The sequence below is a fragment of the Arvicanthis niloticus genome, chromosome 3, assembly GCF_011762505.2.
Source record: "Arvicanthis niloticus isolate mArvNil1 chromosome 3, mArvNil1.pat.X, whole genome shotgun sequence".
NCBI lineage: Eukaryota > Metazoa > Chordata > Mammalia > Rodentia > Muridae > Arvicanthis > Arvicanthis niloticus.
In genome coordinates this window covers 98,513,537-98,539,574 of record NC_047660.1, presented here as the reverse complement: position 1 = coordinate 98,539,574, position 26,038 = coordinate 98,513,537, and the positions used below count along the sequence as shown (strand labels likewise).

The following is a 26,038-nucleotide window of genomic DNA, read 5'->3' as shown; positions in this document are numbered from 1 at the left end:
CTGGTCACACTGATCAGCTCACAATCACTTGTAACTCTAGCTCCAGGGCATTTATCCAGTGGCCCATGCACTCACATGAACCCTTACACTCACAGGAACCCATGCACACACATAAACATTTTTAGATGTCTTACAAAGAAAATAAATGACAGCTGTTTGAAGCCACAGTGGTTTAGAGTAGTTTGTTAATGGGCAATACAAAAGTGATGGACATGTTTCATGGATTATCTATCATATTGCAGTGTCTTATATTCCAAACATTTCTAAAGTTTCCTATAATAGCTTATTAAATTTGTTGCAATCACAGCCAAATGTGGCTACACTTAACCCTTCATGACTAGGTCAAGGTTTCTAATTCCATATAAACAGTAAACTGTATCTCAGAGGATAAAAATGAATTTCACTCTCAAATTTGACCATGGTTAAGACAGATACAACTTAACTCCAGTGGATGGCCTCACACCCAGAACTATACGGGCTTGGTGGGCTATTTGTTGTTTTAAAAGATTTATTTACTTTTATTCTTTACATACTTACACCCTCCGCAGTTTCCCCTCCCTCCCCTCCTCCCAAAACTCTCCCACCTCCATTCTCCTCTAGGGCCACTCCTTAACTGAAGATAACTGAGTAAGAAATAAAAGATAACAAAATTGTTATACCTCACTTTAAAACTAACAGTCACCCAGTACTCTCTTCCTAGCAGCACCAGAATTTTTTTTAAAGACTTCAAAGAAGTTGAAAGTCACAAAAGTTCAGCAAGCATGGTATAAGTAAATATTCAAGTGAAGTCACCGTTCTCATTCACTCAACAAATTATTTGACGTGCCAATTCCATGCTAGTGAGTTGTTAGCCTATGTGTGTGTGTGTACATGTATGAGCATGCCTGTACACACACACACACAGTTTACACAAAGAGGGTGAAACTAGAGAACGTACTCGTCTTGGTTAGTAAATATGGCCAGGAAAGCTTCTGCCCAAAGGCAAGTCTGTATATGCAAGAGAGAGCTCCATTATCACTAATCAATACTGCTGTTAAACATTCCTCAGCCCTTTTCCTTCTGTGGCTTCTTCCTCTCAGCAACAGCTAAGTATGTGGCCTCTGCTAAGCCTTGTTTCATACTTACACCTTCTCAATAACCATCAAGTGCTACTGCCTCGTTTATAAAAAAGGAAAGTGCACCCGACTCCCATCAAGTAGCAGGGCTGGTGGAAGAGCTCATGCTTCACCGCTTGCTCATGCTATCTCTACAAGAACAATGGCCTGCATCAGAATCAACAGATAAGATAAGGAACAATAAGAATACTCTCCTTAGCAGTGGAGAAATCTGTGCATGTTTTCAGACGGTTTCTTCTGGTCCTGTTTGCATTCTTTTTTTCTATTCAAAGAGTCTGGAAAATATCAGTAATACAGAAAACCCTTTTAAAGCAACATGAGGAAGTATATTTAATTTGTTCGTGACAACACAGACCATCAATAGAATTAGTTATCACAGGGCATGAGAGCTCGTTTAGCAACAAATAGGAAATGTTCTCAATTATTGTGCCTATTTTTCAATAGCTTTATCATTTTTCCCAGGATTATAGAGGCAGCATATGCCAACTGGAAAGAAATAAAAACATGAAAAAGGTCATCCAAAATCTCATGACCTCCCATTGACAAGTTCCTATTGGTACAGATTCAGCTTCCTTACCTGTGTGTTTACAGGGTTTTATCCACATCTCAAAACTCCATTAGACATCCTCTCACCTGACACTCCTTTCATCTAAATACTACTCCACACCAATAAATGCGGACCACATTGTCTTCTCTTAAAGACTACACAGTCCTTCACCCTATGAATGGCCCCTAACACACACATTTTATCTTGTACAAACTTATACTTAGAATATGTTTTATGTTCCAATGCTAAAAAATATATGGAAAGCGATAGTCTGGGGCATATGTCTGTGTATAATTGAACAATCTATTTCTTTAATTTCCTAGAAGTATACTTAGTATTTTCTTAATGGCTTGGGATTTGCATTTTCCAAACTGTCATTCAAAATCAAGTTTAGGCTTTTTCTTTTTTTCTTTTCTTTTTCTTCTTTTTTTGGGGTGGGGGGTCTCATTATATATCCCTAGAATCCAGGCTTTCCTGAAACATACTGAGATCCACCTGCCTCCCCTCTGCCTCCCAAGTGCTGGGACTAAAGGCATTGGCCACTATGACAAGCTTCAAATTAAAATTTAAAAACATGAAAGTCCCTAATACTAAGAGTAAGATATCTTTCACTTAGATACTATCTTTTATCTAGACAGTATCTATATAAAAAAGCAAACAAAATTTCAGATTGTATTCTATCACCAAATATGTAAAATACCAACTCACCTCTCTGATACTGTATTAGGGTTATGCTTGGATAGGAGAAATTTCTAAAATTTCTCATACTGTCATCAAATGATTTACTTTTAGTATCATGTAGCTTTAAAACTTAAGCTCTAAAACAACTTGCTTCAAAACAAGCAGATCAGTAAATAATGTTCAAAGGCAGAAAAAGCAAAAAACCACAACCAGAGCAGTTTAGCATGTCACCGAATTTGCATCCTGTACAGGGCCAGGATAGAACAGTCAGAAGGAGTAAAAAGAAGAACCTAAAAGAAGCTATTCTCATGTCCAATGAGATGGCTTAGTGGACTTGCCACCAAGTTTAATGGCCTCAGTTCAATTCCCAGTACACATATGATGGATAGAAGGAAAAACTGACTCCCACAAGTTCTACTCCGATCTGCACATATACATACACATACTGAATGAATGAACAAACAAATAAATAAATAAGTAAAATTTAATTCAAAAGAAGTTGCCCTCAGAGCATCATGGACTGTCAGATAAATTACACTGACATGTATCTACATGTTCAGGACATACCAATCTGGAGCTAATCTCCAGAGAGTAGAAGGCAACAGGAGACAAGAGACAACAGCAATGTTTTACTTACACACACACACACACACACACACACACACACACACACTCAAATGAATCCAGGTTTCCATAAGTAACAGCAGGGTCTAGTTAGCAGGCCGAGGAGCCATGTTCATTACTTTCCCTTCAGGGCAAAGGAGGCCACAGGAACTTTGTGACAGCATCGAAGACAGGGATTCTCTTCAAGGCCATCAAACATGACAGATTTCAATCATCAAGGTTTGCAGAAAATTGGCAAGGTGAGAACATCTTTAGCAATAAATAAAATTAACTAGTGACACATTGTAATAATGTGCTAAAATAAGAGTGCCGCTGAGGATTAGTAGCAACTTATTGACCGGAGGTTTAGCCAACTGGGAACATAGCATTAAATCAAGCTGCCATACCAAAAGAACCAAGCACGTGGGTAGCACACAGCCGCACGAATGCAGGTAGGCAGGAGACTGTGGCTCAGGAGTGTCACTAGTCTATATGACTCTTCTCTTACTGGAGGAGAGAGGCTGGCATGGGATCTCATGTGGCTCTACTGGCTTTTAGTTTCCTATGGAGTTGAAGTTGGCCTTGACCCTGCTCCCATCTCCGAAGTGCAGGGATTACAGGCATGCACCATTACCAGACCTGACTAAATCTGGGAAAGACAGTTCCAATGGCTATCTACACACAGAACAAATTATGAATGGCTTTTATATTTTTAAATACTGAAAAATAACTATCTTGTGACATATAAAGATGTTGTGAAATTCTGACGTTAGCGTTCATACATGAAGTTTCACTGGAACAAAGCCACAGCCATCCATTTCTCCCTATAATGGTAGGGTTGAGTAAGTAGAGAAAACTAGACAGATGGCAAAGTTCAAAATATTCACCCTCTGATCCTTCACAGATGCTGTTCTTGGCCATAAAACTAAGTAACTTGTAAACAAATTACAACTTCAAACTTGCGAGCTTTTCTTGGTTTGGCCAATACCATAGCCAGAATCCATAACCTTCCAGTCTCATAGAGAGCAACTCCATGCCACCTACAATAAACAAGTCTTGATCGGTCCTAGAGATGCTGAGTGCCAGCCACAGTAACAAGATGGAAAAGGACTTCCTGGATCAAAAGTAAAAGGGTGGTGCTGGCAAGATGTGGGTGAGGATGTCTGGAGTGTCTGTGTCTCAGTTTCATCCCCAGGAGAAGGAATTTCCTCTACTTGTCCTCTGATCTCCACATCCACACCAGGGCACGCTCACATCCACACTCACTTATACACAAGACAATAATTTTAAAAATTATAATACAAATTCTTTAAAAGAAAGGGGCATAGTTTAAAAATGTCAATGAGAGAATGGGGATGATCAAAGATATCCTCTGAAAGGGAGTCTAATATATTTTCTAAAGATGTAATTAATGTCTCTCAAAATGTCTACCACCTTCAGGACACTTAGGGTCCTAAGGAAGAGCAAGTCTTTTGAATCTGTTAGCCTATTTAATAACCATCTTCTCTATTTAAAAATTCTAGTCCATAACTGGCCCAAGGTAAACAAACCAGAGATTTTAGGAAATGAGAGTCAAACGCCAATTCAAGTCTAAAGCCAACCCTGATAATTATTATCCAGTCCAGAAGCAGCAGACAGCAATGTTCTCCATGAATGAGAAGAACAGCCAAAGGTACAGAAGTCATATAAGGATATTTAGTTTTAAAGCCAAAGCATTTTTTGTTTGTTATTTGTTTTGAAACTGTAGAGTGAAAAATTATAAAGGCCATTTTATGAAATATGTGTAGATTTCTCACCTTAGAAAAACTTACTTTCTCAAGAGTACCTGAGCAGGAAAAATGCAGACATTCCTCAAACCTCTCCCACCTATGGGTGGGAGAGGCTCAAGGCAGGAAGACATTCCTGATTACAGATAAAGATGCTACCACCTAGGTGGGGCTATAGCCCTATAGCTGGAAAAAGTAAAGATAGTAACCTGAAATGGCAGGATAGGGCACAATGGCATGGTAAAAACCACATTTTTTAGAAGAATGCAGGGCGATTTCCACATGACACTAATCATTTAGAATGAGTACCTCTGAATTGTTCCACTGTTTTCATGTTTTGTACCTTTGACAACCCTTCATTCCCCTTCCCACTCCCCTGGTTTGTGGTTTTTCCCTTTAAAACCCCCCAAGGACTGGCCGAGGGGGTCGGACCTTGACTCCAGCACGAGTACCTGGTCAGACCACTGGCTGCCAGCTCTTTCCCTAATAAACCTCTGCTGATTGCATCCAGGTATGGTTTCTTGTGATTTTTGGGTGGCCGCAATGTCCTGAGGCTTGAGGAAGGGTCTCCTCCGGAGTTTGGAGCTCTTCAGAAACAAGGTTTTTCTACATAGCCCTGGCTGTCCTGGACTATGTAGACTAGAGACTGGCCTGGAACTCACAGAAATCCACCTGCCTCTGCTACTAGAGCTCTTATTAAAGGAGTGCACCACAATGCTGAGCCCAAGTATTTTAGATAACGTCATCCATACATCTCAAATTCCTTGGATTCCTAATGTCCTTGCTTCCTTCAACATTTAAAGGAAAATATAAACCAGTTCTGTTAACACTTATCCCCAACCCCACAGAAAAGTCAACACAGATAGCCACCTCAGAGGAACTTTTAATGACCAAAGAGCTGAAAGGGCACCACAGTGGTAGACCAACTGCTCACCATGTGTGAGCAATCCCACTCACAGCACAGCAGGGTAGAGAAGAGTGCACTGCACTGAAAGCCCAGAGTTACAGGTGTACCTTCTAACCAGGAACCCATGGAGGACTTTGAGGATTCCAGACAGGAGGAGGTGATGACACACATTTTAGGGATGATGAACTACAACACGCATTCTCAGTTTTTAACTTAGGTTTGTTTTTCTTTTAAACTACAAATAAAACCAAAAATCCTTCACAGAAAAATCGGTGCCCTGCTCCCAGTGCATCAGCCACCTCTTCCGTGTTGTCCAACGTGACACTTCTACCCTTCCACAAGTGCTACAGTATGAGGATCACTCACTCCTCGCCCAGTTTTAAAAACACAGTTTTTAAAGAGCATTTTACATGATGCTAGCTAAGCTGTATGGCAATAATGCTCACCATTAGCATATGCCACGGCTGTACATATTTACTCAGAATGTTTTCATAGTTTTGTAAACTCATCTTGTGGGCTAATCAATGGGCTCAAAACTTCATGCAGAGAACTTCTACGCTGCAGGATACTTTTCCTTGGTAAGCAACATCTAGATAGAAAATTAGAAGACCTGCAAGTAAGGAGACAGAGTAGAAGAAACCAAGCTGGAACTCCATTCTGTTTTAACTCAGAAGTCACAACCCACCGTGTTTTGCTGTCAAGCAAAGGCACAAGTCCAATTCCTCAGTGTCATTATCTCCCAGGCAAACTGCGAAACTGCTACAGAGAAATAAAAAGGTAGAGTTGAATAAACCCTTTATTTAAAGGCCAGCATCAAGCTCAACTCCACTTATTCAATTGCAGTTTACCTAGTACAGATCTTTAGATATAAAAAAGACAGTCACAGTGAAGCCGTATGTAGTAGGTCAGTCTGGCTTGTGAGTACAAGGCTTACCAACTAACTGCCAAAGCTTTGCCACACAAAAAAACAGAAGTGCCTTTACACCTTGAACACCACACAATCAGACTGAAGACAACTTCTGAAAATACTCAGAACAAGGACTGAGTTTGTTGGCATTTTAGGGTCTTAGAAATGATTGTTTGGGGGGCTGGAAAGATGGCTCAGGGGTTAAGAGTATTGGCCGCTCTTCCAGAGGTCCTGGATTCAATTCCCAGCAACCACATGGTGGCTCATACCCATCTATAATGAGATCTGGTGCCCTCTTCTGGCTTGCAGGCATACACGTAAGCAGAACACTGTATACATAACAAATCTTTAAAAAAAAAAAGAAATGATTGTTTTCTGTGGGTATCAGAAAAAGAGTTAACACTCGCTGCTGGTCAGAGTGTGAACTCCTGTAGCCACTATGCACTAAATTTGGTGGCTCCTCAAAAAGCAAGAAACAAACTTGCCACATGATCCACCTACACCACTCCTGGGCAAGACCTTCATCTCCTACTACAGAGAACTCATCCACGTGCACTGTTCCTCTATCCACTAGAACCAAACAGTAGAAACAGCCTAGGTGTCCCTCATTGGATAAATGGACAGTGGAAATGTAGTATACTTCCACAGTGGAGTTCTACTCTGCTATAAAAATGACTGCTTTTTTTTTTTTTAAATTTGCAGCTAAATAGATGAAGCTAGAAATCATTCTTCTGAGTGAGATAATGCACACTGAGAAAGACAAACGCCACACATTTGTTTTCTCCCATACAAGGATGCTAGCTTGGAACCTTTAGATATGTGTATTTAAATTGGACTACCAATAGAAGGCAGGGAATAGTAAGGGGCTGTGGAGGAGGTGGGGTTTCAAGGAAGGGGGACTAGAGCAATGGTGGTTATGAAGGGAGCAAGAGCAGTAAGGGAACGGGGAGTCGGGAGAAGTGAAGATAACACTAAAGATGTTTGTAGAAATGTCCTAGAACACACACACACACCCCACACACGGGAATAAAATCGGGTGGCAGGGAGTCACCTAATAACAGGCAAGGGGAGTGAGAAGGGACTACATCCATTCCCCAGATATCTCAGGCTATCAAATATAAACCCAGAGCCAGGAATGGGTTACTTTTTTCTGAGATGTCGATTTGTGAGTTCCCAAAGACTCCCAAACCCCCAAATTACAGGCTATTACCACTGCTCTTGGTTATGCTTCAGAAGTTGATGGTAATGCCCTATTGCTAAAGACACCATGAACTTGACACACAGAACATAGAAAACCCAAGCTGGTAATGACCTGGAATCTGCACCCGTACCAGCTAGCTTTCATGGTGTTATTAGGTTTTATAGGTGTGTTTGAGGGGGGAGGAAAAATCACCTACAGTCTTACAAGCTGTAAGAGTTACTATAATGACTGGCCTAAGAAAATATGCCTACTGGTATAATAGTGGCATGATCATTATGGAAGCAGCCAACCAATTTCTGTTTGAATTTAAAGTCTGCTCTACAAATGGACCCTATTCCCGATACTGATAGCTGGGACAAAATCCTGGCTTCAAGGTGAAAGGTAGAAGAGAACCTAACACTATTTTTCTGCTATATGGACATAGTAATAAACTGAGCCTTAAGTTCTTATCTTTACACTCACAGAGTTGTGTATTTCTCAACACTCTTCAGAACAGGTTCTTTTTGCAGTAGCTGCTGACTAGTACAGAGACCTAATATGCAAATGAGAGACTGCCATGTGCTTGGATGTCTGAAATAAGGTACTGCATCACTACCCCCAAGGCTTAAGGAACACAAGGAAGGGTGTGTGTGAAAAGATTTTTAAGAGTCACAGAGGAGCTTGTACAAGATCAAACTTATCATGAGAATGTGGGAGAGGTTTATGAAGTACTAACTCTAGGTGAGGCACTATTGGCAACTGACAGCTGGGAGACAGAGGGCCAGTTTTTGTCAAAGATTGAAGCCCAGTGAGGCCATTCTTGCTCAGTAGATGGTCCCACACCCATGTGCATAGAGGCAGAACAATGGAGGAAACCTTGACTTGGGATGAAGGTGTGTCTCTGTACTTTCAATTGTTAATTCTGCACCTGCAGATCTTAAGTGCAGGCAGGATTTTAGTATTGTCATTTCTATGGCCCATTACCAGGTTTTGCTCTTTGTAAACGGTCTTCCTGCCTCACCTGTCTAAAGGCAATCTAGTAAAATACCGGAGGTTAGAATAAACAACTGACAGCCAGTAGCTGGACAGGAAGTAGGGGACTGAACTTCTGGACAAAGTAGTGATCCAGAGAGAAGAGAAGCAGGAGAGGATGCAGAGGGAACAGACAATCACCACAGTGGAACAGAGCAATATAGAGCTAGCCACGTGGTCAGAGGCTAGATAGGTTAAGTTAGACAAGCTAGCTGGGAGATTCTCAAGCAAAAGGTCTAAGCTTTAAACTTTATCAGCAGCCTGTCATTATTTATAATGCTGGCAGGTTAGAGAAAGTCCTGCTATATAGAACTAAATGAATTGAATTAGTATTTTTTAAAAGAGGGGGTTGGAGGGCTGGAGAGATGGCTCAGTGAATAAGGGCACTAGCTAGTCTTCCAGGGGACCCAAGTTTGATTCACAGTTTCCACATGACACCCCATAAACATCTGTAACTCCAGTCTCTCGGGAGATCTAATACCTTCTTCTGGCCGCTGTGGGCATCAGGCATGCACATTATATACTGATTAACATGCTGGCAAAACACATGCAATCAAAATAAGTAAATATTGACGGGGGTCGGAGGAAGAACATCAAGTTAGAGGAAAGTGGGGACAGAACAGTGGAGTGGAGCTGATTAAAACATTGTATGAACATATGAATATTAAAGAAAATACTTAAATGATTGTTCTGTTTTATTTAGTAAAAAGATGAATCTTTTTAAAATTCTGGATCTGTTTTAACTTTATATCCTATCTGGAGAAAAATACACATAAAACAAAAACTATGAGTCACAACGACAGGGAGATCAAAAATTGCTTGATGGGAGGTTGGGGAGATGGCTCAGCAGTTAAGAGCTTGTTGTTCTTGGAAAGGACCTGGTTTAATTCCCAGTATCCATAGGGTGGCTCACAACCATCCATAATTCTAGTTCCAGGGCATCCAATAGCCTCTTCTGACATCCATGGACACCAAGCACACACCTGGTGGTAATGCACATATATACATATATGTAGTCAAAACACACATAAAATGAACAAGTCTTAAAAAAAAAAAAAGTTGGTGGATACTTGGAGAACCCCTAAAGGTCTACAGACCAGAATAACTCTTTCTCTTAAGTAAACTTGAGAAATGCCTACCTTTTTCCCCCCACATCTCATTGTGAGTGGTACCATTTCTGTCCTGAAATGTTTCTCACAGCATGAGGAAGCCTAGCTACAATAAGAAGACAGCCAAACCATTGGTTCTGTCATCAGTCTTTATGAGAGGGAAATGTTAAATAAATATACTAACTTCCTTAATTAATATCTCATATTCTTAAAAAAGGAACTAGTGACTGCAATGAACAAGTAAAACTTAGGTATGCACATTCAAGTGTCAGCTTTCCAGTAGCTTAAAGCATACGACTTCACAATTCTGTGTTTCTGCCTGTCAAGATCCCTGCCCACCAGCCCCAAAGAAAAAAAGGGAGAAAGAAAGAGAGAGAAGCCTGAGTAAAGCAGAAAACTTGAATCTACCCCACTTTAACATCAGCCACAACTTAGCAAATAAAAAGATCATTTCTATAAAATTCATTGCAAGATGTTCTCTCAAGGCATATCATATAATAAAGAGAATCCTCAGATGTTCAACTTATAGATTCTTGTCAATGCAATAATGAATTCCATTATATGATTGGAAGAAAACTCCAGAGACTTCAAAAGGCCCAGATATTTCCTACTACTTGGTCTCCCATTACCTGAGCCAAGAGTCTTCAGGATGTTTGATGTCAAATATACTCCAAGTCTTTTCACTTACTTGTGGTCTTACTATTTAAAAAAAAAAAAAAAAAAATAGCCCTGCCTAAGAAAACTGTGAACAATCAAAGAAACTTATGAAAGGGGTCTGGCCAGGGCTCATCTGTGAAAACCTGACAGAGTGGCTCACAGAAGCTTAAGTTGTAGAGGGCAGTGCTAGCTTCCCATGAAAACATTAACAATTATTTGACGTCACTACATAACCGTTTCCAAGTCAGCAAGATGCTGATAAGATCAAGAAATGCTCTTACAAAGTATCCTTTCACTACTTGGCAGTTTCCTTGTAAACAAGAAGTCTCCTTACCAAAGTGTTGCCCAGAACACAGAAAGAATCAGGTGATATTCCATTTACAATGTTTAATGGTACTTATGATTTATTTGGTTTTGGTTGGTTTGGTTTAGGATTTTGTTGTTGTTGTTTGGTGCATGGGGGAGGAGGAAGTGCCTATGTAGTTCGGCTGACCAAAATTCCATTTTCAGACCCAGATTAGCCTCAACTCAACAGAGCTGCCAGCCTAGATAGGGGTAAAGGCTGGCTACCACACACCACCCTGCTGAATTTAAGATTAATATTATCCTCCCTCCCACACCAAGGAAATGAACAGGCTCCAAAGTCCAAGTTAGGAGGAGCTTTTAGGCCAGCCAATACTTTTTTTTAAAAAAGTCAGCGAGCCACTTTACATTCAGAAGACGTCAGTTATGCCTCAAAATCTTCACTCAGGGTAATTTCTGCCTTTGCGTCAAAAATCCATACTGTATTGACATACACATAGTCTGCCTAGAGGTTAAAAAAAAAAAAACCACCTCACTTGAATGATCCCAAGTTTTCTGCTAAAGAACTGAGGGAACACAAGGCAGATGCATGGATCCCACTTAAGAAAAGAAACCTGAACAACCAAATTGACCCCACACAGTTGCTTTCTGCAGGATCCGAAGGTTCGAGGGACTTGGGATCATGAAAACTGGTCAACAAAAACTTGGGTTCCAAAGTCAACTCTACCCTGTTGGAGGTGAAATCAACTCTCACCACGTACGTGGTTCCATTTAGGAGAACACTCCTCAAAGTTGAATCAAAGTGATGATTTTTTTTTTCAGATGAGATGACACTATAACCTGCAGTGCGCGCTCCAGAAATGTGTACTCCGCACCCCTAAAAAAAAATGTTTTCTTTTTTTTTTTTTCCCAATGAGAAGCACCACCTGCCCCAGCACCTACTTTCAACTTCCCTTTAAGAAGCATTTTTTTTTTTTTTTTGAAAAGCAATGATATTATGAAAATGAAGGCACCCCATCTGGATTCCAGCACCAAGGGAGAATTGAGTGAGGCGGGGTGAGAACGGCAGGGACCTAAGCCTCTAATCCTGAGTGACGTCCCCTAGACAGGTAACCAAGTTTCTTTCGCCGCTTCGCCAGCACCCGCCAGAGTTCAGGAAGGGAGAATGGCTTGCCGCACCCGCCTCAAGTGCCCGGGTTCGAGACCCACCACGGCGCGCGTGGGCGCCACCGCGGCAGCAGTTGCCGCGGCCCCGTCCCACCGGAGCGCGCGGTCCCGGGCGGCCGGGGGCAGAGGTCACCTGGAGCGTCAGGCGCGGAGCCCCGCGAGCGCGCGCAGCCCTAAGCTCACCTGGCGGCTGGCCGCGGCCTCCAGGGCGGCCTGTGGGTGCGGGCCGGGCGGGACGGCGGAGTCTGCGGGCCGAGCCGCCGCCGCCGACCGCCCGCCCGCCCGCCTCGCCCTTCACCCGCCGGCCGCTCCGCGCCCCGGGAGAGCGGCGAGCGCGGGCAGCGCGGGTCCGCGGCGGCGGCGGCGGCGGCGCGGCGCGACTCAAGAGTCAGAGAGGGCGGCCGCGGGCGCCGCCGCCTCCTCCTCCATGACTGTTTACCCGGCTGCATTGTGGGAGTTTGACCTCCGCCGCCAACCGCCGCCTCAGCTCGCGCTGCCGCCGCGCACGCCATGGGAGCCGTGACTGACGGTGAGGCCGCCGCGGGGTGCGGGGACGCGGGGCAGCGCCGGAGTCCGGGCCGTCTGGGGTGGGGGCTCCAGGGGCGGCGCACGGCGGGGAGCGGCGGAGGGCCGCTCGCTCGGCGCGGGCGATGCAGTGCGCCGAGGGGGCCGCCTGGGGGGCTTCCCCGGCCGGGCTGGGTCGGGCTCACCGGCAGCGCGGCGGGCCCCAGGGAGCCCTGGAGCTCGGAGGGCGGTGGAGTGAGGACACGGAGCTGGGGACAGCCTCCAAGAGGAGTAGGGGTGTCTGGAGGGCCGGTCGGGAAGTGTATCTGGGCGACTTACAAGGTAAGGCGCCGCGCCAACACGGGATGGGTCGGCGGCTTGGATCACGGCAACAAAAAGAGGGCATGTTGGGGAGGGTGGGTTGTTGGCCTGAGTGAATTGAGAGTGATAGATTGTGGGCACTTGGTATCTGGGGACTGAGAGCAGAAATAAGGGGACGTTTGGGGGAAGAAGGGACTGATGCGGTAGACGACTGGAGCAACAACTTGGAAGGTTCCGGTGGCTTGATGCTATTTGACGGCCTTGACCAGTAGCTATGGATCTCAGCGGAGGAACTGAGGTCTTCCAGAAAGTGGGAAGAACAAGGATAGGCCCAAATTTGAGGACTGGCCGAGGAAATGCCATTGTAGGGGGATAAATAAAGGCCCTGGAATTTAGTGGGGGGAATTTTAAGCTTGTGTTTTTTGGTTTTTTAATTCTAGTTTCGTTTATTCAAGAGGTATTTAGCTTACTTCCAGACAGTGCATTACTTAACACGTTTGAAACCCAGAACCAACAGGCAAACGTGTTTCCTCTTATATATCATCTGATGTGCATGTAAACATTAAAAATTGGGAGGGTGGGTGAAGTTTACTGTGTGTGTGTCACTGTCTCCCTCCCTCACCTGTTCCCCAGGCAGGCCACCCTTCAAGGGTGCCAGTCAGAGGACACTTGCTGGAGTCACTTCTTTCCTTCCACCAGATGAGTCCTGGGAATTGAACTGAGATGGTTGTTGCTGTTTCTACTGGTGATTAGAAAACTTAAAAAAGTTTGCTTTCCCAGTTCCATTGAAGGGTAAATAGGTGTTTTAAAACTGGAATGGCAAGTGACCAACTACTTGTAGTAAGTCCCAAAATGATGAAAGAAATTACAGATAGCATGTACTAATTAGCTAGAACTTAGAAAAAGTTTATTTTAAGTTCATGATATTTCTAAGGTCAGGGAAAGCCAGGGAAAGGGTTTTTTGTTGTTATTGTTTGGTTTTGAGACAAGGTCCTTATATGTAGCTTCAGCTGTCCTGGAACTCACTTTGGAGATCAGCCTGGCCTGGAACTCATAGAGATTCCCCTTGCTTCTGCCTCCTGAGTGTTGGGACTAAAGGCACTGTCACAGCATCCAGTTACTGAAAGTTTTAAACATTAGTGTGATGTGATCAGATTTGCTTTTATTTAATTAATTGATGTCTTCATTTGCAATACTGAGAGCAGAATCCATGGTCCTGTTCATTAGCAAACTGTTCTACATCCTCATCCTGATGTATCCTCAGCCCCGAATGTGCATATAAAACCCACACATCCATTCTACTTGTTGGAGAATATTGAGGACATGGGAAAGGGGTTGCAGAAATCACTCTTCACTATATGATACCTGCAGCATGTGTTGTTGTACAGTGTTCTAGTTATCCCCATTTTATAGATGAATCTGGTACCCAAAGGAATCAAATAACAGAGTCTTAGTGAGTTAAAAACCACTAGAATGTACAAGAATATCCAGTCCTGTAGAACTGAACAACTTTGTGCTGAATCAAATCCAGGCTAAAGTTCAGTAAATATTCCTAAACACAGAAGTTGTGTTACTAACCTCTTTCCACTCCTCTATGGAGACGTGTGTCTTCATTGAGCGCCCCTTCCTTTGCTTTGGGGAAAGAAAATTGAACTGCAATAAGTTTTAAGTAAGCCATCAACAAATATGAGGTGCTAAGTACAGGAGATTAGAGGGGGTGATGCTGGAGCATAGATACAGCAGCATGAGTGTCGATGTGTGTATATACATGTGACAAGGATTGAACCAAGAGCCCTTTGCATGCTCAGCAAGTACTCTACCACTGAGCTAAGCTACATCCCCAGCACTGTGATTCATAGGGGAGAAAATGGGGATGGGATCCTGGGGAGTTGGTGACTTAGATGGACAGCTTGTCTCTGGCAAAGCCATTCCTGGGTTTTGGCCAACTGAAAACTAGTTAAGATATGTCATTGTTAACTGAAACTATTGAAACAGCTTATATGTTGTAGGTGATCTTTTAATGGGTGCTAAGCTGTGTTAGAACCCTTCTTGTACTTCAGAGAACATTAAGTAGTTATGTTGATATCTAGGGTAACATGGGTGAGATGTGGCTCTACCTTGCATTTAATAGAGTTATTTGGCTATGACAGCTTTTGTAGACATATATTTATTAACACTAAAGTGATTTTAATATGCTCATAAACTGTGGCAGAATAATGGAACTATATAATAATGTAACTGTATACATTTTCAGATGAAGGCAAACATGACACCGGTCATCTGTAAATGGAAGATAATAGCTCAGGCTTTATAGAGTTATTTTAAGAATACAGTGTGATAATTCATGTAAAGCACTTTGAAATGGAATGACTAGTTAATTTATTAGCTGAGCCAGTAGACTTCTCAGTGAGAGGAAACAAATAGGAATAAACAATGTGCAAGTGTTTGCTGCTGCGTTGAATTCAAGTGACCCACTGTTAAGCACTTTCCTATACCAGCCCAGGACCTCTATCCAGTTTGCTTTCTCTGTTGCCTATGGACTAGATCAATATTAAGTAATTTCTCTTTCACTGAGCTAGTTTTTCAAAACAAAGCTTTATCCTTAAATTATACAATTGCCCGATTCTCCTGCTTTAGCTTCCTAAATACTGGAATACCTAAATACTTTGTGAACCTTTTATGTATACTCTGAAGACTGTTGACCTTAAAAATCATCCCAATGACTTTAAACTTCACGAAGGGTGGGGACAGGAGAAAGGTAACAAATGAGCTATGTGTAATTCATCTTAATAACTCATGAGTGGTGGTAATGGAATGATAAATCTAACAGGAATTTATATAAACATTATCTTTGCATGATCATAGTTTCTTCTCAAGTTGCTATCAGTAAAATAGTTTCTAAGCCTCTTTTGCTTGTTTTTATAGACTGGCCCAAGGTCTGATAGGATTAGTACAAGCAAGCAGATTACTTAACAGAAGGCTTCAATATTGCTAACTTTTGAAGTCAAGTGTTTTAGGTATGTTCAGTACAGACCTAAATTATGAGGTGTTGCTAAAAAAATAAATGTTCATGCCATATATGTTAGGAACTATAACAAAATAGGTTATTCACAAACAGAACTGTACCTTTCTGTTGTTAGTGTATATGCTACAAAGTATATGCTGTGGCAGTAATTCTTGTCCATTTTCTAGACAGTGACTGTTCATACAACATTTAAGAAAGAATTATTGTAAGTTTGAGATAAGCAATCACAATTGTGCAAAATTTTGATTATGTGTATCCAAATAGGTACGTAACTGTATATATAAATAAGTATCTTAATTTACTAGTAACATTTTTAGAGTGTTGCAAGTTGTGGGTTATAATTTAACATCAAGAAAAGGATAATATGTTTGAGGGTTTCCTATGGACAGGCATTGTTACTTTCACTTTTGTTTTCAAGATTCTTACTTTACAGAAGTTAAATATTTATCTCATATACTTACATACAAAGCAAACTTTGGGTGCACAACCAAAACCATTGTTCTCAAGTTCTGATTTGTGTGTGGCCTAGAGCTGTGAAGAACTGTGCTTAAAGGATAGGGCTGAAGTTCAACGAGGGTCTGAGTCTTCCTAGATCAGAAACCTCTCCTGTGCAGACTACATCCCACTTTTCCACTCGTGCAGTCTGCTCGTTCCTATCCCAAGTGTGCTCAGTCCTACCCTGCCTTCCAGCACCTGTGATTCCTCTCAGGTTAGGCCACACAGTTCCTAGCTACATGGGGCTTGGCAACCTCCTCACAAGCCGCCTTGCTTATGGGCTTTCCCCAGTTGCAGTCGATTTCGAATGTTGTGTTCAGGTTGCTCATACTAGAAAGTTTTGCCAGCTCAACTGCCCACCAACAAATACCACCCTCCCAGAAGTATAAGCTGTAAAGTAGCATTTGTGATATTGGAGCACATTGTCAGTTTTCTGAGGTTCTAGTCTGCTGTTCCCCAACTCTGCTGGAGCACACCCTGTGGGTGTGGCATGAGCATTCTTTTCTTATTAAACAGAACAGCTAGCAGATTCTGAGTCTTCTGGTACTCAACCCAGACTATACATTCCTCCATCTTCTAGTCTGCCCTCCACTTACATTGACCCCTGTCTTGATAACCCCTTCTGTTTGTTCTTTTATATCATTACAGTGTAGCTAAGCAAAAGCAAGCACATGTAAATATACTTTTCCTTCCCATTTTTATTTGAATGATACTGTAGTATACATTTCTTTGTCTTGTATCTTAATTTATCTCTTTATCAAAAACTATTTCCTCATCCTTGTTTCCAACTTGATAATACTCCATAGTTTTCCTATACCAAATTTACTTAACTTGTCCACACTCTTATAAACTATTGGAGTATTTTCATTTATTATTGCAGTGATAGGGCATATAAATGATATCATATTGCTTAACTCAACTATAGCTAACACTCCTGAGTGAAACCTATGTTAGAAACCTTGAGAAACACTGATAAAGAGCCAGTCCAGTTCTGCCTCCTCTGAGGTGTGTGCTCTTCTAACTAGACACCTCAGTGTGCCCAGTGGGTGCTATTTCTACACCGAAAGTGCCAGGCTTCCTATTCTCAGAATTCACTCATATCTTGTGTACAAATTGCTCACACCTTTTGTAGGAGTAATTGTTGCTATGATAATGAAAACAAGTGCTAGTCTTTGTTAGTGTTTAATTGAGGCGATATTCTTTAGAAGGCCTTTGTAGGCATCAAACCTAATTATAAAATACTGAAGTCAGCCTGGGTGTGGTGGCTCACGCCTTTAATCCCAGTATTACTGAGGCAAAGGTTGAATGAGGTCTGTGAGTTCAAGGCCAGACTAGTCTACATAATGAGTTCCAGGGCAGCCTACAGGGAACGACTCTTTCTCCCAAAAAAAAAAAAAAGATCTTGAAGTCAGTCATAGTATCTCACACCTGTAACAGCAATTAGGAGACCGAGGCAGAAGGCAGAAGAATTGCTGTGAGTTCCAGGCTAGTCTGAGCTACCAAAGGAGATCAGATTGGTTGGGGCTGTTGATTTGGTTTATTTGGCTTGTGGACATTTTGTAAAACCTTTACAAATAGGATGCACAGAACTGAAAGTGTACAGCTGGCGTGATCACAAAGCATAGTCTAATTTCAGTTACCAGACTTAAGATATTGGGTGTGGTAGTATTGATTCCCTCTCTGTTTCCTGCTGCATTTATGTTGACATCTCAGGTGGGTGGTAAGACCTGGACTCCTCAGGAAGAGCAGGGCGCATCCTTAACCACTGAGCCTTCTCCAGCCTTAGGTGTGCCTTTCTTTCCGGCACTTGACACACCAAAGCAGACAAGTGTTGGGAGTTTGAAGCCAGCAAGTTTCAGGGCACAACCTTGTCCCAAATTGTGTAACACACACACACAGACAGAGACAGAGAGAAAGAGAGTGTATGGACTTGTATTGAAAAATTCTGCATTTTAATCTCCTTAAGGACTGTCTTATTTACCTTTTTAAAGCTTGAAAACATTAGTATTTTTTAAACACATTTAAATGATCAGATGAATCTATAGATTAAACAGCTTTTTTTTTTTTTTTTTTTTTTTTTGGTTTTTCGAGACAGGGTTTCTCTGTGTAGCCCTGGCTGTCCTGGAACTCACTTTGTAGACCAGGCTGGCCTCGAACTCAGAAATCCGCCTGCCTCTGCCTCCCAAGTGCTGGGATTAAAGGCGTGCGCCACCACTGCCCGGCTTCAACAGCTTTTCAAAGAAACCTGTTCTAAAGGTGTCTGTCTAAGAGTGTCCTATACTAGACCTGTCTCCGCTGCACCCATGCTTACATTGTTATGCCTACACACTGGAGCTGTTGTCAGAGACTTTGCTGTTGATTCATGCAGGCTTCCAGGAATTATTCATAAATTCGTTACATTTGTATTCAAAACATAATGAATTTGGTTTAAAAGAAAATGAAAGCTCAGAAAATAAACAAAAATGATAAACTGGTATCTAAGAAAATCATTTTTCATTTCTTATCTTAATCTGCTTATCTAAAACAATCATTAATATTGTTCATTACCTATGAATCCCTCCAGAGATATTTTCTGAATGTATGTATGCATATGTACACACATTTTTTTCACACATTGGACAACATCCTCTGCTGCTCAGAAGTGACTTTAATTATCCAAAGAGGTTGTTTTGGCATTATCTTTCTAACATTATTTGAGTGTATCATAATTTAACAAGCCTCAGTGTTTAGGTTTGCAGTCTTTGTTCTACAAACAAAACTGCTAAAACATCTTTTTATGTCTGTTGCGCATGGTGCTGCACACCTTTAACTCCAGCCTCTGCTACAGTTTCAGAACAAGCTCCTTCTCTGTATAGAGAGATCCTGTCTCAAAACTCAAAATACTTTTTCTGGGGGCGGGGCAAAGGTGTATCTATTTCAAGCATGATTAACTATATCCCTGTCTCTACATGTGTAACAGTGTGTGTAAGTACATCTTGGCAACAGTTTTATTACTGAGTTATGATCTGGTAGAAGGAAATTATTTTTTCCCCATTCCCATTTGCCTTTGTGATTATGGCCCAGCATTATTTGGTCCTGGTAAGAACACTAGCTCAGGACTGCCACACAGGCTGCTTGGAGCCCATTTGTTCTCATCATCATTTTGCACTGCTTTTCTGTTCTATTTTCTTTTTGCATCGGGGTAAAAAAATGAGACACTGAAGTCAGGTATAGTGGATCATACCTGTCGTCCTATCCTGTGGACGCAGAGGCTGCATAGTGAACTCCAGGCCAGCCTGCACTGTCTCTAACAAAGGATGACACAGTGCTGCTTTAGAGCATTTAACAACTAAATTATATTACTTCATGAATCATTTCCTTTTTCTCTGACCTGGTACTCTTTTTGTAACCTGATACTACATGCAAAGAAACTTTCTCTGTTCTGTCAGTGCCTCTCACTTAGCCAGAGATTTGTACAGACCTGGCTTCCTTTAGCTTGGACAGCTTTTTTTCTTTTTTCTTCAAAAGTAGTTCTCTTAACAATTATTGACTTAGCCTTTCTGATGTACCTGAAAATTTCCTCTCAACAACCCATAGAATGCCAACTGTGAGGGCAGAGTTTCACCTAAGACCTCAACCCCTAGGACAGGGGCAGAGATATACCATTGACCATCACTTTTCTTTGAAGAGAAAAAAAACAGAAGAAAGATTTTTAATTGTGCCGAGATGCACATTAAATTTACCGTTTTTGTCTGCTTGCTTCTAAGTGACACCTCAGCTGGTGACATTAAATGTATTTATATTTCAGTAATTTTCTTTTCATTGAGCAAATGAATAGTTATATACTGTTGTCTTGAGAGTTGCCCAGAACCAAATGTTCGTTTTAATTCTCATTTATCTTTTTCCTGCAGACGAAGTCATACGGAAGCGTCTTCTGATTGATGGAGATGGTGCTGGGGATGATCGGAGAATTAATCTCCTCGTGAAAAGCTTCATTAAATGGTGCAACTCTGGATCCCAAGAGGAAGGGTACTTTATTCCACTGACGTTTCTGTATTAGTATCCTGGTGGAACCTTATTAAGGCCATGTTAAATAGTTCTGTTCACCTTGTCTGTTCAGTGCGGCCACTTCTTGACTGATAAGAAGTTTTTTGTGTGTTTTTTGTTTGTTTCTGTTCTTCTCTTTGGAGGTCTCCTTCATGATTGTGTAATGTGCAGAAAGGACATTAGTAAAAGAAGTGAAGATCAAACTCAGGCTTCATAACTTGATTACTTTTAGCAGATCAGTATTTGCTAAGTATCTCTAAATGAAGGTTTTTCTTTGTTTACAAGTTAATATTTAAGTTGCTGCAAAAATAATTATCTACTAATTTTATGAAGTTTTGCTGGATTTACTTTCTGCTTAATTATGAAAATTGTGAGAACAGAATTCTGAAAAAAAACTCTTAATTAAAATATTTTTAGGGGTAATTTAAGGTGCAGACAAATTGTTTAGATAGGATGAAAGCAGTAGTCTCATCTTGCCTTTGTAAATAGAACAACTTATAAACTCATGTACTCCATGTCTAGCAAAGGAATAGTAATTGTGGATGTTCTATTTTAAGTTAAACAAATAATTCTGTCCGAACTTGGTTTAGTTTACAGTTCCTTTTGACTCTCATTCTCTTTTTCATTAGCTATAGCCAGTACCAACGTATGCTGAGCACTCTGTCCCAGTGTGAATTCTCAATGGGCAAAACGTTGCTGGTGTATGATATGAATCTCAGAGAAATGGAAAATTATGAAAAAATATACAAAGAAATAGGTAAACATAATGGTTCTATAAAATTGTGTTTTGTGGGTTAAAAAAAAAGCTATCTGATAACAATATGTGGATTGTAGTAAAACATCAGTAAGTACAATAGAAATAAAGTGCTGTCCGCAACCACAGTGTTGAATAATGTAGTATTATAACTACCTTTTTTAAATAGAATGTAGTATTGCTGGAGCACATGAAAAAATTGCTGAATGTAAAAAGCAGATTCTTCAAGCAAAACGAATAAGAAAAAATCGACAAGGTAAGGAATTGAAGGACTTGGGTTGTAGATATTTTATTCCTGATTTCAAATTCCATGAAGTTTTTAATATTGAAAAGTAAATTCTGTAACATGAGTCAGTTTACAAAAAATAATTAATAATTAATAAAATTACACTTATTCTTAAAACTCTGTTATTTAGCCGGGCAGTGGTGGCGCATGCCTTTAATCCCAGCACTTGGGAGGCAGAGGCAGGTGGATTTCTGAGTTCAAGGCCAGCCTGGTCTACAGAGTGAGTTCCAGGACAGCCAGGGCTACACAGAGAAACCCTGTCTCGAAAAACAAAAAACCAAAAAAAAAAAAAAAAAAAAAAAAAACCTCTGTTACTTAAAATAGAGAAGGCGAAGGTATACAGAGCAAAGATTGTAGTTTGCTGAGTTTTATTGTTTATCCAAGAATTTTTCAGTATTTTTTACTATCTTCAGATTCTTTTCCCTAGGCAATATTACAGTTAATCTTCAAATATGAACCCTGTGACAGACTGAGGTATTTATTTGCTAGTTTAATGAAGCTACTTTAAAAGAGAAATAAAAAAGAATTTTAACCTTTTATTATTCACAAAGCAAACAAACGTTATCCACAGAATTACCTAATAGCAAAGTTAAAGTGAAGGGACTACAAGTTGGCCCAGTGGGCAAGAGCCCTTGCCACCAAGCATGACACCTGAGCTTAAGCCCTAAGACCCACATGGTAGGAGAAAAGTGAGTCCCTCATTGTGCCCTAGCCCTCTAACACACATAGTGTACAAAATAAAATAAACATAAACATTTAAAGACAGAACTAAAGTTTAGTTTTATTCTAATCTCTTACGATATTCTTCACTTAGTATCATATCTGGTGATCTGAAAATTTTAATTTTGTACATGTGTCTATGTACAGCTGACTGCAGATGCCCATGGAGTTCATAACTGGCCATGTTATTTCTGGAGTTGAGGTAGTTATGAACTACACATGAGTGCTGGGAACTGAATTAGGGTTCTGTAAAACATTAGTATATGCTTTTAACTGCTGAAACATCTCCAGCCCTAGAAATTATTTTTAGTAGTAGGGACATTGCTCCTCCCATTACATAGGAAAAAGAAAAGATAAAGAGCAATGTTTCAAGTGTTTGTAGTGGTACATACTTGAGCTCCCATCACTTGGCTAAGGCATGAGGATTACAGATTCTAGGTTAGCCTGAGCTTAGTAGAAACTTACTTACTTACTTACTTACTTACTTACTTACTTATGAATGAATATCATAATTGAGTCTAGTAGAAACTTAGCTCTAAATTAAATAGGTAGGTAGACAGATGAGAGAGGTGGGGGGAGGGAATGCTGTATGTTATTTGGTAATTGTAAGGTTTATGGCTTAGATTCATAGAATCTAAGATTTATGAAACTGGTCTAGAAAGATGTATTTTCGTTAGCATTTTTTGTGTGATTGTTTGTTTTGTCGAGGGTATGAGAAAGAGTTAAGAACTTTTTATGGAAAAAAAAAGAACTTTTTATGAATCAGTCATTGATGGTGATACTAAGTCTTGTTTATGCTGCTGCCAACCTCTCATGTCTGTCATGTGACTAAAACAGCAGAAGTGAGAGTGGACCCCTGTTGGACCATGAAGTTGTTCTGATGTGTTTATGACTGAATTAAGGGATTTGGCAGCGCTCTCATCATTATTGCCCTTTTGTGGTTTTTTTGCTTTGATTTGTCTTGTTCTTTGTTTTTATTTTGTTTTGGTTTTGGTCTTTTTCAAGACAGGATTTCTCTGTGTAATAGCCCTAGCTGTCCTGAAACTTGCTATTTATTTAGATCAGATTAGCCTGGAGCAAACAGAGATTTACTGGCCTTGGCTTTTGCCTCTGCCTTCCAAGTGCTGGGATTAAAGGCATGTGCCACCACTTATTGTCATTTCCTTAAGAAAGTGAATAAGAGTTATTTTCAGTTATACATGCTTTTTTTTTTTTTTTTTTTTTTTTTTTTTTTTTTTTTTTTTTTTTTTTTTTTTGCTAATCCAGGTTCAAAAGGTACCTTAATTTGGCAAATATTTTCTTGTCTTTCAGAATATGACGCTTTGGCCAAAGTGATCCAGCATCACCCCGACAGGCATGAGACACTGAAGTGAGTGTAGAGCTTTACAGGGAGCTGGCCTTTATGCCACACACTACATTCTCAGATAAACAGCATATACCCAAAGGAAGGGTCATCTTTTAGTATCACATGGTCTTATGCTGCAGGATCAGATCTCTTGCTGTCTCCGGGGTCACTACCTATTGGTTCAGAATATGTGTGTAATATGCCCCAAAAGGAAATGGATATGTGTACTTTACTCTATTACTATAACAGAGTACTGAATACCAATAAAGACTATGCTGCATACATATCTTTAAAACTGCTGACACATACAAACAGTAAAAAAAAAAAAAAAGAAACCTTAATGAAACATTTCTGACACATTATTTATGAGAATTAAAAGCTCCCTCTCAAATATTTTATACTAACACTATATATTATTCAGAGATACAAATAGATATATCTAAAATTATATAATTATTTTTTTTGTTATTTTAAAATTTGTATCTATAATATAATTTAAGAGCTAGGAAATCATCCTTAGTTTCAAAATCTTGCCACAGGATTATTGGCTTCGTTTTTTTTTTTTTTTTTTTTTTGGATGTTATGCATGCATATCTATGTACCACTTGCATTCCTGGTGCCCATGGCAGCTAGAGGAGGGCATCAGATCCCTGTGACTAGAGTTACAGACAGTTGTGAGCCACTGTGTGGGCACTAGGAATTAGACCTGGGAATTCTGAAACAGGAGCAAGTGCTCTTAACTGCTGAGCCATCTCCATAAACCCTTTAATTGTCAGAATATTACTTAGTAGCCAAAATACTATATTTATAAGTTTTCCTTAAGTAGTAAAATATAACATTGTTTTGTTTTATTTGTTCCCTCAGGGAGCTAGAGGCTCTGGGTAAAGAGTTAGAGCATCTCTCACATATTAAAGAAAGTGTTGAAGATAAGGTATTTGAATATATATGTTAGCCTGTGTGTGTGGGGGGGGGGGGGTGTGGGTGTGTGGGTGTGTGTATTTAGAAACAAACTTATATAAGTTGTTTTCTTAACACAGCTGGAATTGAGACGGAAACAATTTCACGTTCTTCTTAGTACCATCCATGAACTTCAGCAGACATTGGAGAGTAAGTAAAAAACATTCCAAAGTTACTGCTTATGGAGACTTTAAGTGATTGGGGAGTACTTTGGTGAGAGAGTCTACCTCCAGAATTGAGTGGCATATCTGGATGGCATTGGAAAACACTCATCTGTTCAACTTTCTCTATACAAACAGAAGAGCCATGGTTTTTGTGGTCATCTGTGCTTTGCATACATGTCTAGTAATAAGAAACTTTTAAGTGTCCTGACTAATGATTCAAACTACTGTAAGTCATTGGTGTGTTAGGCTGCCTGCATACTTAGCAAATCGGGGCACGCTGAGAAATTAAAGACTTGATCTTTCTTTTGACTGTAAACAAGTAGAGTTTTCTGTGTTCTCTGATGTCTGATTGTTTTTTTAAAAAATCAGGCTAAGACCTAGATTTTAGTTCATTTGTTTTTAATGAAATCTATCAAACTATATATTCTTACTAATATGTAAAAATAACCAAATATATAACATTTATTTGTGTGTGTGTCTGTGTCTGTGTGTGTGTATGTGAGTTTAGGTTCAGGGGGCTGCACACCTAACCATGTTGTGCATGTGGAGGCCTGAGGCCAAGTAGAAGTCAGTTCTCTTCTTCCACCATGTGGTTTCCAGAATCGAACTTAAGTCATAGGCTCAACAAGATGTGCCATTGTTTTAAAACGAAACAATGATGTGGACCATTTCTAGCATAACTTGTCATTTTGCTGTCTTGATTTAAATGTATTTGTTAATGCAAAATAAAACTTTTCGTGCATTGCTAGGCACAAAATGTAGGTGACCTGGTATAAGGTTCTGTGTCTTCTTAACTCCAGATGACGACAAGCTGTCAGAGGTGGATGAAGCTCAAGAAAGCACCATGGAAGCAGACCCTAAGCCATAGATGGGATGACTGTCGCCATTCACAGGGACAGTGGACAGCTGCATGGGCTTCCTGGGTTCCGTGTTTTGTGCTTTTGGGATATTTCAACTTCAGTAGTGAAATACTTTACTTTCAAATATTAATTCATGCCTCATTTGTATTTCTTCACACAAAGGAAATGTATCCCATGTATATGTGTTTTTTAAATGCATTTTTATCCTTAAACCTAGAAATCAGCATCTGAAAATGTTTAATAAAATGTCTCAAGCTGGATCTTTGTGCTCATTCAAAACTCTAGGTAGCTGCTAACACTTGCCTTAGCAAATCAGATGAGGATTCTAAGATGGCATTTGGGATACACATGAGGAAATGAGTAGATTTCTAGAAGATGTTAGTAGCACTTTAGAAAATGGAGTCCATGAGTAGGCTTTAGAGGGGCCATGATCAGGATTTATGGTGTGTGTGTATTGTAGGGGAAGTTTCCACACTGTTAAGAATGGCTGTTGTATGAGGTCAGTCCATCTGTGCTGCTTTTCTGCATCTCTCTCTGCTAGGAGTTGAGGAATGTGCTTGGTAAATGCTTCTTCTCTACTGCTTTGTTCTTTAGGAATCTTCTTTAA

The 26,038-nt window shown here is 40.5% G+C and overlaps 2 protein-coding genes across 3 annotated transcripts in view; one reads left to right on the top strand and one right to left on the bottom strand.

Annotated features, from left to right (window-relative positions):
• Positions 1 to 12,291, bottom strand: part of Atxn7 (ataxin 7) — a 154,530-nt gene extending 142,239 nt beyond the window's left edge. Inside the window, 1 exon segment of the mRNA XM_076931572.1 lies at positions 12,158 to 12,291. The gene's annotated coding sequence lies outside the window, so the exon portion shown is untranslated.
• A 22-nt stretch (positions 12,292 to 12,313) lies between these two features.
• Positions 12,314 to 25,691, top strand: Thoc7 (THO complex subunit 7). Of its 2 annotated transcripts, none has more exons than XM_034499210.2 (8): positions 12,314 to 12,503; positions 20,210 to 20,327; positions 20,975 to 21,102; positions 21,269 to 21,355; positions 23,417 to 23,474; positions 24,315 to 24,381; positions 24,488 to 24,557; positions 25,372 to 25,691. In XM_034499210.2, the coding sequence occupies exons 1-8, from the start codon at positions 12,485 to 12,487 to the stop codon at positions 25,437 to 25,439; spliced, it is 615 nt and encodes a 204-aa protein (XP_034355101.1). In that variant the 5' UTR covers positions 12,314 to 12,484; the 3' UTR covers positions 25,440 to 25,691. The 2 variants fall into 2 exon arrangements, with proteins under 2 accessions (XP_034355101.1, XP_034355102.2); XM_034499211.2 differs by lacking the exon at positions 12,314 to 12,503 and adding an exon at positions 12,610 to 12,820.
• The last annotated feature ends 347 nt before the right edge of the window (positions 25,692 to 26,038 follow it).